This window comes from Daldinia decipiens (assembly GCF_022478715.1).
Source record: "Daldinia decipiens strain CBS 113046 unplaced genomic scaffold F4813scaffold_46, whole genome shotgun sequence".
Lineage (NCBI taxonomy): Eukaryota > Fungi > Ascomycota > Sordariomycetes > Xylariales > Hypoxylaceae > Daldinia > Daldinia decipiens.
This window is the reverse complement of record NW_026054589.1, coordinates 220,005-233,103: the sequence shown is the minus strand read 5'-3', so window position 1 is coordinate 233,103 and position 13,099 is coordinate 220,005. Positions and strand designations below refer to the sequence as shown.

At 47.7% G+C, this 13,099-nt stretch overlaps 4 protein-coding genes across 4 annotated transcripts; all 4 read left to right on the top strand.

Moving 5' to 3' along the window:
- Positions 1–323: 323 nt before the first annotated feature.
- F4813DRAFT_252957 (P-loop containing nucleoside triphosphate hydrolase protein) lies at positions 324–2,785 on the top strand. Its single transcript, XM_049240177.1, has one exon. It carries the CDS (start codon positions 408–410, stop codon positions 2,382–2,384), a length of 1,977 nt encoding a protein of 658 aa, XP_049095552.1. The 5' UTR covers positions 324–407; the 3' UTR covers positions 2,385–2,785.
- F4813DRAFT_252966 (glycosyltransferase family 2 protein) lies at positions 2,786–6,806 on the top strand. Its single transcript, XM_049240178.1, has 3 exons — positions 2,786–3,328; positions 3,767–5,448; positions 5,507–6,806. Exons 1-3 carry the CDS (start codon positions 3,186–3,188, stop codon positions 6,676–6,678), a joined length of 2,997 nt encoding a protein of 998 aa, XP_049095551.1. The 5' UTR covers positions 2,786–3,185; the 3' UTR covers positions 6,679–6,806.
- Positions 6,807–7,450: 644 nt separating this feature from the next.
- Positions 7,451–8,795, top strand: F4813DRAFT_393619 (putative short-chain dehydrogenase; the record flags this gene model as incomplete). Its single annotated transcript, XM_049247444.1, has 4 exons — positions 7,451–8,017; positions 8,102–8,288; positions 8,377–8,493; positions 8,653–8,795. 4 exons carry the CDS (start codon positions 7,451–7,453, stop codon positions 8,793–8,795), a joined length of 1,014 nt encoding a protein of 337 aa, XP_049095550.1.
- A 1,560-nt stretch (positions 8,796–10,355) lies between these two features.
- On the top strand, positions 10,356–12,881 carry F4813DRAFT_252859 (uncharacterized protein). Its single transcript, XM_049240176.1, has 6 exons — positions 10,356–11,025; positions 11,093–11,260; positions 11,317–11,402; positions 11,456–11,539; positions 11,591–12,113; positions 12,236–12,881. Exons 1-6 carry the CDS (start codon positions 10,519–10,521, stop codon positions 12,566–12,568), a joined length of 1,701 nt encoding a protein of 566 aa, XP_049095549.1. The 5' UTR covers positions 10,356–10,518; the 3' UTR covers positions 12,569–12,881.
- The last annotated feature ends 218 nt before the right edge of the window (positions 12,882–13,099 follow it).

Sequence of the window (13,099 nt, the reverse complement as noted above, 5' to 3'; positions counted from 1 at the left end):
TATAATACAGGGAACTTAGTGGTTATAATGCGCTGTAATTACAGGGCATTTAGCCTTATTCTAATGATTAAAAACGCTAAAAACTCACCCCAAAGCGGACCCCGTCAAATGCAACCAATCAGAATGTTGGATCCAAGGCCCCAGCTTTTGCCAAATCGGGTTAGACTTTGGGTTGATGGTCAAGGATGACTTTGGGATGAGGTGTAGACTCGGAACTGTGGACCTTAACCCTTGTTAATACCGAAATATCGGATGTATTCAAATTCGAAAGCTGCATTCAAGCATTTAACCTAGGCATTTCGATATAAGTTGACAAGTTGACAAGTTGACTCACCAGTTCACCCAGATGCAACAAACTCAGCTTTATAATTATTGTTGGGAAGCTATATAATGATCTTATTGAAATAATGCGTTTCCCTCCAGGTCGTCCACCGGTAATAAATATTATCAACGGCACTTTTTACCGTCATCATCCAGGGGCGAGTTCCATACATCCGAACCCGACCCTGTTTAGAAATTTGAATTTCACACTCCCGTCTGCTACGGAGCCATCGACGCATTGGTATGTAGTTGGTCCGTCCCTCAGCGGGAAAACAACCTTTCTGGAACTCCTTAAAGGAAGTCACCTCTGCTTTCCTCCAACTGCACGGAGCTATCCTTATTTATCTACGGAAGCAGTACCTCACCGGTTGAGAGTCCCGCATAAAGCTATTCGGTATGTAGGCTTCAATAACGATGGCTTCAACTCTGGCGTCACCACCTCGGCCTACCTATCCGCTCGTTATGAGTCCAAACGCGAAAATACCGATTTCTCCCTTAAGGATTTCCTACTGGGTAATACTGAACTCAACCCGTTGAAGCCATCATCCGAAGACGAGCTAGATCCGGCCTTACTGGATCGAGTGGTAAGAGACTTGAAGCTCTCTCCGTTGCTGGATCTTCCCGTCACGTTTCTAAGTAACGGCCAAGGAAGAAGAGCTCGAATTGCCAGGGCTCTTCTCACCGCACCTGAAGTGTTGTTGCTCGACGAGCCGTTTATGGGTCTGGACCCGCCTACAGTAGCCGGGTTAAGTCCGCTTTTGCACGGGTTGTCGAGTAAGGCTAGCCCGAGGTTGGTATTAAGTGCCAGACCGCAAGACCCAATTCCCGATTGGATTACCCACCTGGTTTATTTAAGAGGTGACTGCCAGGTAGGAGCAATAGGCGAGAAGGATGCTGTGTTGGAAGAATTGAGGGGCTATGTTCGAAGCATATGGAACGGATCCTCGAAAGAGGACGAAAACCTACCGGTTCACAGTCTTGTGCAGACGGGTAGAACATTGACTGCCGGGGGAATCCAAGGCGAACCGCTAATGGGTGAAGATGCCTCAAAAGGTGACAAATCATCAATTGTTCGAGATACTGGCGTACTAAGGACCATTGGAAAACCCCTTGTGGAGATGGATGGATGTAAGGTGCAGTATCGGGGTAATGTCGTACTTGGAAATTGGAAGCAGCAAATAGACGGTGAAGAACGGGATGGCCTTATATGGACTGTCCGAAGAGGAGAACGGTGGGGTGTATTTGGACCCAACGGTTCGGGCAAAACAACAATTGTTTCTCTCATCTGTTCTGATCATCCTCAAACTTATTCACTTCCCATAAAGCTCTTCGGTAGAAGCAGGCTGCCAGAGCCTGGATCCGGTGAACTACCTCTAACTTTTTGGGATATCCAATCGCGAATTGGACACTCAAGCCCCGAGATCCACCAACACATGCCCCGGAATCTCACGGTTAAACAAGTAGTTGAAAATGCGTGGGCAGACACGTTTCGCTCAAAAGCTAAGATTGACAGCCAATCCGCAGAAAGGGTCGAGGCTTGCTTGCGATGGTTTGAGGCAGAGTTGAACCCAGCTTTTGTAAGCCACTCAAAACTTGCGTCCGATGGTGTGCAGGAGGCTACCAATTTGCAATGGGCAGACCACTACGTGTTTGGAGAATTGTCCTTCTCAGCACAACGAGTCGCACTCTTCCTACGAGCCATTATTAAGAACCCGGACATTGTCGTCTTAGACGAGGCATGCAGTGGTATGGACGACGGCGTCCGGAATCGCTGCCTACTCTTCCTCGAGCATGGGGAAGAAAAGACTTATTCGAAACGCGATGACGGCTCGGAGATCGTGGTTCAGAGCGAGGCATCGAAGTCGGGCACTGTTAAAGTCAGAGGCATAAACAACAACCAAGCTTTAATATGTATTAGTCATATTAGAGAGGAGATCCCGGACTGCATCAGGGAGTGGATATGTCTGCCTGAAGCCAATTCAGGACAACCTGCCAGATTCGGTATATCCGAGGCACCTCTTGGGAGCAACGAAAACAGCTGGAAACAGATATGGGGCATGTGAGGGACTGGTCTGAAGCTCTACTACAAAATATTTACTTGACTCGAACCATATCGTCTTTGGGTTTGTTTACTCATGATCATCTTATGAGCAGTGCGACAAGATTTAATCTACAATAGCCAATATTTTGTAAATCTGGCTTGGATGGATTATATTTACCAATACATAATAGTATATAACCTAGGTTAGGGTATAGACAAATTGCGTGTCTACTTGGGTTGTAGAGGTAAGTGTATAGGTAAGTGGTGGATATTTGTGCGAGGAATAAATTCGCCGAAATCCGGATTTAAGGAAAATCTGGAACATTAAGGCTTGTTTAAAATAAGCTGCAAGGTACGAGCGGTACGTCAGTACGTCAAGATTAAGCACTGCGCTATCGAAGATTTAGGTTACCGTTTGACGTGGGGAATTGGGGCGCAGGCTGATTCGTTGCTGGGCAACGCACAAATCATGGCGCATCCCCAAAAAACAAAGGTCTTGTTAAGGCTGCCTTTCGAGGGTCTTTACAAGCTACATAGCTCCCCACCGTGGATCGACTCGAACTTACACCTCGTGACATCTTGGAACTCAATTCGCGACCTTTGGAAGAACTACGATTTTGTGTACTTTGTTGACGTTTATACTTTTTTTTCAATTAGTGATATCCTCTACGCCAATCCGACGAACCGAATTCGCTATCTATCCAAATTAATTAATTTAAGGAGGAAATATTTAGGTGTTACAACTGGCATTCCAATTGACAATCATACCAAAGAGTTGTCTTAAAAACAATCCACTCGGCATTTTGGCCGACAATACTTCGCGATGGACGGAACTCCCCCTCGACCGTCATACGCATTACCCAACTACGACGACGATCATGATCACATTACGCACGGGTCGGGAGGAAACCCAGCAGCAGTTAGATTACTGACATCTATGGAAGAACCACTGCCGGAATCTCGTCCGTATGTGCCTCCAACCGTGACAGATGCACCAATGTCCCCAAATCTTGTCCCTCTCCCATTAGCTCCCAAGAAGGAAGCGAAAGTAAAGAAACGGGTCAGAATATCAACCCCGGAGCACTTGGACGAGCTCAGGAAGCAAGAAGAAGCGCATGCGCCGACTGCCCCTCCTGGTGGAGAATAGTCCCCTTCGCCAGCAGGCGACGCGTCGCTCGAGCGCAAACCAGCCCAGAAGCGCACCACCACTGTAAAGTTACAGAAAAAGAAAAGGCCCTCTCATGAACCCCAAGGCGAGTTCAAGCAGGATCTACCGACGATTCCGGAAGGGCCATCGCCAAGAAGAAGTTCTCTTCTCAAGAAGAAATTACCCAAAAGAGACACCAGCCCCCCGAGTAACCCCATCAATCCTGATAACAATGGCTCACCAAAGACACTTGATAGTATTCGACCGTCGCCTCGTCGAACGTACCAAACATCAATTAGATCGACGCACTCCCGCGGGTCCTCCATCCTCGACCCGCCTCATCTCGCGCCAGTAGATTCCGTATATGAGGAATATCGATCGCGAGATACAAGTCCTCCTCGACCTTGGACTCCGTCCTCGAGGATGTCCGGATTCACCGATTACACACGGCCACCACCCTCAAGTATGCAGTACGAACCAGCAGATATTAACGGTAGTCCCAGACCGGGCACACCGTCGTCAAGATATGGGGGGAGCCCTCGCAGACCACTACCTCGTGCACCACTGTTTGGAGCTCGAGACTCTCATTATACGGCGGATGATGCGACGGTAAATATTCCTCTGGATGGTGTTAACGATGATGTATTCGGGCCCGAAGAATCGGATATCAGTGGCGCGTATCCATACCACGACTCGTATGCTGGGCAATCGCAAGTCACCCTTAGTGAGGAAGACTCGCAAGCGCCTCTAGACGAGAAAGTAGAGCACTATGGTTCTGCGCCAGAAGGGAGACAAGAGCGTCGTGGCGTCCGCGCTCCTCTCACTTCTAAAAAGGAGGTGCAGCTGATTAACGGTGAGCTGATTCTCGAGTGTAAGATTCCCACTATCTTGTACAGCTTTCTGCCTCGCCGCGACCAGGTCGAGTTCACTCACATGCGATATACGGCCGTGACCTGTGATCCGGATGATTTTGTGGAAAAGGGATATAAGTTAAGACAAAACATCGGCCGGACAACTCGGGAAACAGAACTTTTCATCTGTGTTACCATGTATAATGAGAACGAGGTTGACTTCACCCGCACGATGCACGCCATCATGAAAAATGTAAGCCACTTCTGCGGCCGCAACAAATCCCGCACATGGGGAGAGAACGGATGGCATAAAATCGTCGTCTGTATCGTGTCAGATGGACGAGAAAAAGTTCATCCGAGAACGCTAGATGCGTTGGCCGCGATGGGTGTTTATCAGCACGGCATCGCCAAGAACTTCGTCAACCACCGGGCCGTGCAAGCCCATGTTTACGAATATACAACACAAGTCTCGTTAGACTCAGACCTCAAGTTCAAAGGTGCTGAAAAGGGGATCGTGCCTTGTCAGATGATTTTTTGTCTCAAGGAAAGAAACCAGCGGAAGCTCAACTCTCACCGTTGGTTTTTCAACGCTTTTGGCAAAGCCTTGAATCCTAATGTTTGCATCTTGCTAGATGTTGGAACGAAACCCAGTACAAACTCTCTATATCATCTTTGGAAAGCGTTTGATACCGATTCAAACGTCGCGGGCGCTTGCGGCGAGATCAAAGCGATGAAGGGAAGGCTCGGGAGCAACCTCCTGAACCCCCTAGTCGCTTCTCAGAACTTTGAATACAAAATGTCTAATATTCTGGACAAGCCTCTCGAGTCTGTATTTGGCTATATTACGGTATTACCCGGTGCACTGAGTGCCTACCGATACCACGCATTACAAAACGATGAGACGGGCCATGGCCCTCTCAGCCAATACTTCAAGGGAGAGACGTTACACGGTCAGCATGCTGACGTGTTTACGGCGAATATGTATCTAGCTGAGGATCGTATCCTGTGTTGGGAGTTGGTTGCAAAGAGGAATGAGAGGTGGGTGTTAAAATACGTAAAAGGCTGTACGGGCGAGACAGATGTGCCTGGTAAGTTTCTGCCCATCTGTTCAAGCTCAAATACAGATATAACTAACCTACAACCTAGATACTGTCCCGGAGTTTATTTCTCAGAGACGTCGTTGGCTTAATGGCGCATTTTTCGCTGCTGTGTACTCGCTAGTGCACTTTAAGCAAATATGGAAGACGGATCACACCATTGCGCGCAAAGTGCTCCTTCATATCGAATTTGTTTATCAGTTCATACAGCTCTTGTTCACTTTCTTCTCTCTTGCGAACTTTTATCTGGCTTTTTACTTCATTGGTGGTGGGCTTACGGATCCCACCATGAACCCTTTCGGGCACAACATCGCCCTATACATCTTCACAGTGCTACGGTACACATGTGTGCTCTTAATCAGCATGCAGTTCATTATTTCGCTAGGCAATCGTCCGCAGGGAGCGAAGAAGCTATATCTTGCCAGCATGATAATATACAGCATTATCATGGTGTATACCACTTTCGCGACTATCTTTATCGTCATCCACACGGTCAAGGGTGACCAGATAACGCTTGGCAACAACACATTTACGAATCTAATCGTGTCGACGACGTCGACAATTGGATTGTATTTCCTCATGAGTTTTCTTTACTTGGATCCATGGCATATGATTACTAGTTCGGGTCAATATTTTGCACTATTGCCCAGCTACATCTGCACGCTGCAAGTGTACGCTTTCTGCAACACCCACGACGTCACATGGGGTACCAAGGGAGACAACGTCATGAAGACGGACCTGGGCGGGGCCGTGGGGAAGGGCAGCTTTGTGGAACTGGAGATGCCGAGCGAGCAGCTGGATATCGATTCGGGCTATGACGAGGCCCTTCGCAATCTTAGGGACCGCGTGGAAGTACCGACACCACCGGTCTCGGAGGCGCAGATGCAAGAGGACTACTACCGGAGTGTACGAACATACATGGTTGTTAGCTGGATGATGGCTAACTCCATTCTCGCCATGGCTGTCAGCGAAGCTTACGGATACAAGGAGGTTGGTGGTAACTTCTACCTCTCCTTTATCCTATGGGCAGTCGCGGCGCTGGCGTTATTTCGAGCCCTGGGCAGCACGACGTTTGCGATCCTGAACGCGATCAATATGGTCGTCGAAGGCCGCGTCCGTCTAAGTCTCAAGGTACCAGAATGGGTCCCCGAGTGGATGGGCGGGATCGGAAGCAAGATTAGCGATACCATGAGCAGCATTACCAGCAGTGTGCGGTCGTGATACGTGGCGGCATGCGGCGACACGCGGCGACATGATTTTAAGGGTTGGCGAAGGGAAAGGTGAGCGCCAAGGGACGGTATGTTTTCGATTCACGACGGTTTCATTTTGGAGGTGCAATTACTTGCTCGCACCGGCATTTCAATGGATGAACGACTGAACGAAAACTTGGGGCTTATTTGATGCCCGTCTAGGAGTTGTGGTTCGATGGTAAAGGACAGGGTTGGGTGTTTGCTGTGAGGTATGAGACGAAATTCACATGTACTCTAGTTTTAATTACCGCGTCGGTCAGGTCTGGGCATACTTTGATGTCAGACTTCCGACTCGTTGGACGGGCTATGTAGGAAGGGCAAAAGTGGGAAATGATACCTCATGTCTTGTCCTTGTTGTTCGGTCGTGTTGCATCATCGCAGGTGGGAGGGTAGTCTTTGAGGCTATATTAGAAATGATGTAGTAGTTCTCGGCATTAATTTCTTTCCGAGTCGCATTGTTGGCTTTAAAACTTCAAAATAAATGTCGTAACCTGTGTATCATGATATGTAGCCAAGTCGTGAAACGCGCCTTTCTGTTGGGCCGGTAGAATCTGATGGTGGACATCGAATATGTAGAGAGCGTCAACTATATAAATGCCGTAGCATTCGAGTATTCGCCTAATAGTATCATATATCAACTTTGTCTCTCGAGATCTTTATAAGATCTTCTATCCAGTCTCGTGTAATCCTACAATTCAAAGACTCGGCGTCGTACAACGGTATACAATATTTAAACACGAGAAATGCCTGCACCCGTTATCGAAAAGGAATATAACGGGCGCCGCGTAGTCCGCAAGACGGCTACCGAACTAGCTAGACAATATGCCGACCTCATCGAGGGCAAAGTTATACTAATTACAGGTGTTTCGCCCATGGGTTTAGGGGCAGCCTTCATCGACTTCATCGCGCCAATGCGTCCTGCTACGCTAATTCTCGCCGGCCGTAGTCCTAGCAAAATGCAACAAACAGCAGACCAGGTTTCCGCGGTATCACCAGATATTAAGGTCCGTATGGTAAAACTGGAATTGGAATCTCAAGCTGCTGTACGCTACGCCGCCGCCACTGTCATGGAGTGGTCGGACGTTCCTCACATCGATGTTCTTGTTAACAACGCTGGCGTCTGTGCTATCCCCAGGACTATCACTGAAGACGGGTTTGAGACGCAGTTTGCGGTCAACCATCTAGGACCCTTCCTGTTTACAAACCTGATAATGCCTAAGCTTCTGGCATCCGATGCCCCTCGTGTCGTTAACATCGGTAGTGATGGTCACAACCTTAGCCCGATCCGTTTCGAAGATCCAAACTTTCGAGTAAGGCTCCTTATTATGAAATCGTGACCCTATGTATCTCGATATACCCGTGGTATAGTGCTAAACATAGAACCCACAACTCAGGACGAATCGGTCTACCACACTTGGATAGCCTACGGTCAGTCCAAGACAGCCAACATGCTCATGGCGCTCTCATTGGCCGAGAAGCTCGGCCTTCGGTATAATCTCCACGCTTTCAGCGTGAACCCAGGAACCGTCCAGACGAACCTTGCAGCGTTCCTCGACTGGAAGCACTCGTTTGCAGATTTAGGTAAGCAGTTGACCTCCCGGAGTGCAACCTGCAACTCCGAGTACCCCTCTCTAGCCTCCGACAAATCTAACGCTGAGGGGTATTCTAGCCAAAACGTCTCGTCTGCTGGGCCTTGCCGGGGGTTGGAAGCAAGACCGCGACTTTCAGACCATAGATGAGGGTACAGCTACTTACGTGTACGCTGCATTCGACCCAGAGATCACGGGTAAGTGGTTACCAACCGTCCCTGTTGATACATACATACATACATACATACATACATACATATACGATTCATCCCCTTTGCCAAGACATTTCTCCCTCGCGGAATTTACTCGCTCGCATATGCCTACATGCGCTTACATATACATATGCACGCCCGCAGCCCACAACGGCGCACACCTCCTAGGGTGCCGCCTAGCCGACCCCTGGAAGGACGGGATCAGGGCCTGGGCGACGAGCCCCGTCGAAGCCGAGCTGCTGTGGAGGATGAGCGAGGAGCTGGTCGGCCAAGAATTCTCGTACTAGGTAGGAGAATTCGGAACTTGCCTTTGGCAATTGTGGTGGACGGGTGTTATAGAAAGAGAAAGGGGACCGAGCGTGCGTGCGTGCGTGCGTGGGTTAGATGGGGGGGGGGGTGGCATAGTGGTATAGTGCGGGCGGAGAGGCTCGATGGGTGAATGGCTACGTAGGACTCGAAGGTCAAGGAGAGGGAGGGGGAATAGTAAAACCGAAGAAATTAGAAATTAGAAATTACAAAAAAAATATTTGGATTGGTCGAAAAATAAGAGAAGAGAAGTTCTTTGTAAAAGTGTGTAGTATGAGAATGTCATAACTATATGCTATTCTGATTGGACGTTTATATCCTTGCAGACGATTTGTTTTTATGGAGAATATTTATTTGTCTGTCTATCTGTCTGTCTGTCTCTCCTGATGTCTCCCTCGCAACGTCGTCATGGGGTGATATAGCTAAGGGTCCTCAGGATATATGAGATCGCGGCTAGTTGCATTCGTTAGATATTGATGCGAAGGGTAATTGGACCGAGTAGAGTGAGACACGGCACGTCGATGCGCGCGAAGACGTTCGTTGTCTTCGCCACCAAGACCCAAGATAGGAAACTTGGATCGGCGTTTTGTTAACGCCGTATTTGATATTTTTGATCGACTTATACGATAATACGCTGGATGATTCGTTTTCTCTTGTCCCGCATTCCTCCGCGAGGTTTCTTACGTATACAAAGTATCTAATCCTAGGTAGGGTCCGGAGTCTGTAGGTATGAATTACGTTACATATATGGTATAGCCAAGCGTCTCTCGGCTGGAATCGGTGGTATTCGTTACGACTGCTTCGTGAACCGGGTGTAGAGATGTGTTCTTTGCGGCCGGTATCGTTAGTCGCGTTTATAACAGCAGCAGATTGTCAGTATTTGGTGGCGTTCTTACCCCATGTCTCTGAAATACCTGATCAAATTTCAGCCTCTGGGAACTCGGAGCTGAGTTTTAGGTTCTGACGGCTGCAGCTTTTACCAGGGGAAATCGACGGGATCTGCGTCATCGTATGCACATCGAATCCTGCTTCTTTATGAGCATATAGTCACGAAGTATGCATTTTGAGGATCGAGTGTAGTATATCAACCGCCGTAGCGTATAAGCGGGCTAACTCCTTGTAAAATCACCGTGAAAGGGGGGAATACTGCAAGTCTATTACCTTCTCGCCGATGCCGCACCGGTGCTCGATAGTGCACTATACTATTACTATACTATTAAATTTAAATCCTCATCGGAGCTACACGTACCGATACGTAAATCTGCGGCCTGGATCACGTATGAGATCGAGTTGTTACGTAAGGGAGCACATGTTAAGAGGGAGCCCAATCCAGCCCCTTTTGCTTTTGAGATGGGGTATGGGAAAACCAAGCCGTTGATTTATAACGCAGGGTCCAGTCAGCACTTGTATCGGGTTTTTCTTTTCCCTCTTATCAGTCAGACACGATATTGACAATAGTTAGAAGATCGGCGCCTTTTCACGCCAACAAGGGTATAGACTCGAGATTGATATTAACTTGGCAGACGTGGAGGAGAAGATTAATCTTGGATCCCTTGGTATTCTTCACTAAATGTCGTAGTCTCTGAGGCAATAGGGGTCTGTACTAAATAGCCTCAAGAACCATGGACTACCTCGCACTGACTAGAGGTTCGGTTCCTCGGCCCTTTGTCCAAAGACAGCCGAGGAGCATCGAGTTACTGCATTATGGCAGACCAAGTTCAGCCCGACATATATTCGCTTCCAACACGCCCACCTAACTTCGATAAGGTGGGCACGTTCTACGTTGCATTCTGCGCAACGTGGACCTTTCTCTTGATTCTCGGCATGATATTTCTAATAGCAAATCGTAGTAATCCGATCCTCAAGGTCCGTGGTATAGGCCTATCTCTTACTGCAATCGCCTTCCTTCACGTGTACTGGGTTCTCGCTCAGATTACGTATCCCGTCGGATTAACGATGCCCATCATAGTCGCTTACAGTGTGCAATATTTCTTCATGGGTATTTGGTTTCCTTTGGGTGTTGCTATGTTCCATGCCTCCAATACCCGCTTCCTGTATGTTGCAAAAATGCAGAAGCGATATACGGAACCGACCGACTTTCAAAAGAAGCCGGGCTGTAATGGAGCAAACACTTCGTGGCTTTGCCGCCTGAGAAACTTGGATTACCCAACAAGGATCTTGATTTATATCGGTCTGGGAATAATAGTACAGGTATATTTTACGCTCGTTTTCCTCGAAACACTAAACGGCTTAATGCTAGTTGCTAATATATTTTCAGATACTCCTTACGGTTGGCATGTGGCTCGCGTGTAGTAAATACCATCCTGCATTCGGTATTGCTGGTACAGGGCTTCCTAATGCCCCGCTCGACATACAGATTACAGAACTAGGTCGTGGATGGGAGTGGTGGCCAACTGCTCTCTGGCAAGTTATATGGACATGGATAGTGAGTCTATTAAATCTGGAACTCAGGTAGACTCTAATATTAACTTAACCACCTAGATAGCACCCATTATGATATGGAAGGCTTGGGGTATTCGAGATACGCTGGGCTGGCGTTTTCAGACGATAGGATGTTGTCTCTCCAAGTTGGTCGTCTTTGCGTCGCAAATAGGCTTCTTATTTACTAATAATCCCTCAGTCTTCACGCTACACCGCTGTGGCTCATATCGATGTATCTGCCTGCCTTCGAACCGGTCAATAAGTATTTCTCTTCAAGTGAATGGTAAGCAGCCCGAAATTTGAAGTCGTCATATTAGGTTACTGACGGACGTAGGATCCATCTTTCCGTCACGATGTTTGAGGTCTTTGCTGTTTTTGTTCCTTGTTGGTTAGTTGTGAGGCATCGTAGCCTACGCAAACGGGCAGCCGAGTCAAACGCAAGATGGGATACTGCGTCACAGACGACCCTGAAGAACTCCACAACTGTGCAATGCAAATCTGCCTCGCATATGGAAAAGGGTCTCGCACTGGAACTCCTAGACCCTGAGATGGGCGATCGCCTATTCACCATGAACGCCCTTGACCACGTATTAAATGAGAATCCGGGTCCGCTACAGGAGTTCTCGGCATTGAGGGATTTCTCAGGAGAGAATATTGCGTTCTTAACACAAGTGGCTTCCTGGAAATTATCATGGTCTAGTGCCGCAGACGAAGATCAGATTCGCGACGTATTTACTCGTGCACTGGTTATTTACACAAGCTTCATCAGCCCCCGAGACGCCGAATTCCCTCTTAATCTCTCATCGCGGGATCTCAAGCGCCTTGAATCTATTTTCGAAAGTCCGGCACGAATATTGGTATGCTCTATTCAAAAGTTTCCTTCTCCTTATTCAGGCGTCATAGACACGCACCCCTGAAACGTATCTCAGACCCCTTAATCCATCACTAGAAAAGTGACTTGCTAACATTACCACTGTAGTGTGGTGAAGCACGTGTTGATCCAGCCACGCCATTTGCGGTCGACGGGTCCGCTAAGGAGCAAGGGCGTAGTGGCGATGATTGGATTGAGCTGTCGGAGGTGGCTGGCAGAATACAGTATGCGGGCGAGATATCTGATGCGTTCGATGCTACTGTATTCGACAGTGCGCAGAAGCATATCAAGTACTTGGTCTTGACTAACACGTGGCCAAAATTTGTGACCGAGATACAAGAACGGAGGCGTTCTAGCGAATCGGGGCGCAGTGATCACACTGGGGGGTCTCACTCGTCACTGGCGAGCCGAATATCGAACTTGATACACTCTATTTTCTGAGTATTGTAAAAGGCGATTCAAATGTTATTAGGGGGTGGCTTCGTTTATTAATACCCAAAAGTTATTGACACCATTTTAGGCGAGTTTGTCATTGAAGCTTAATGTACGGCGACTAAAGAGCAGGAAGTTTTGTAAGATTTATACTGCTGTTTGAATAGGTAGCAGGACTGAAAGTGCCGAGTTAAAACACCCTTCATATAATATATTTTACCAATCAGTAAATGGGGATATAACTAGCTTCCATGATTTAATAAGTACATTGTTGGTGATGTTGATACTCTAACCCCTTATAGTATCCCACAGCTTCGTTTAGTTACAGTATTACTTTGCCTAATGGTCTGATTATCATAACAATTAAATCTACTGATAAATAGCTAAGATTGTCTAAGATCCATATAGTGTGAGCATACCGTAGACATACCTAAAGAGCGATATACATATTATATCAAAACATATACGGGGTAATTGGCTTGAAAGATAATACGCACTCCTTTTTAGTTGCTCTTCTTGCCACCACTCTTGAATATTGCT

What these genes read in the sequence shown, in the direction of transcription:
- F4813DRAFT_252966 (XM_049240178.1), top strand. Translation starts at nt 3,186, where the DNA reads ATGGACGGAACTCCCCCTCGACCGTCATACGCATTACCCAACTACGAC. An exon ending in CCACTGCCGGAATCTCGTCC is followed by an intron (nt 3,329 to 3,766) that starts GTATGTGCCTCC and finishes GACACTTGATAG; the next exon opens with TATTCGACCGTCGCCTCGTC. An exon ending in GGGCGAGACAGATGTGCCTG is followed by an intron (nt 5,449 to 5,506) that starts GTAAGTTTCTGC and finishes CCTACAACCTAG; the next exon opens with ATACTGTCCCGGAGTTTATT.
- F4813DRAFT_252957 (XM_049240177.1), top strand. Translation starts at nt 408, where the DNA reads ATGCGTTTCCCTCCAGGTCGTCCACCGGTAATAAATATTATCAACGGC.
- F4813DRAFT_252859 (XM_049240176.1), top strand. Translation starts at nt 10,519, where the DNA reads ATGGCAGACCAAGTTCAGCCCGACATATATTCGCTTCCAACACGCCCA. An exon ending in TATTTCTCTTCAAGTGAATG is followed by an intron (nt 11,540 to 11,590) that starts GTAAGCAGCCCG and finishes TGACGGACGTAG; the next exon opens with GATCCATCTTTCCGTCACGA. An exon ending in AAAGTCCGGCACGAATATTG is followed by an intron (nt 12,114 to 12,235) that starts GTATGCTCTATT and finishes TTACCACTGTAG; the next exon opens with TGTGGTGAAGCACGTGTTGA.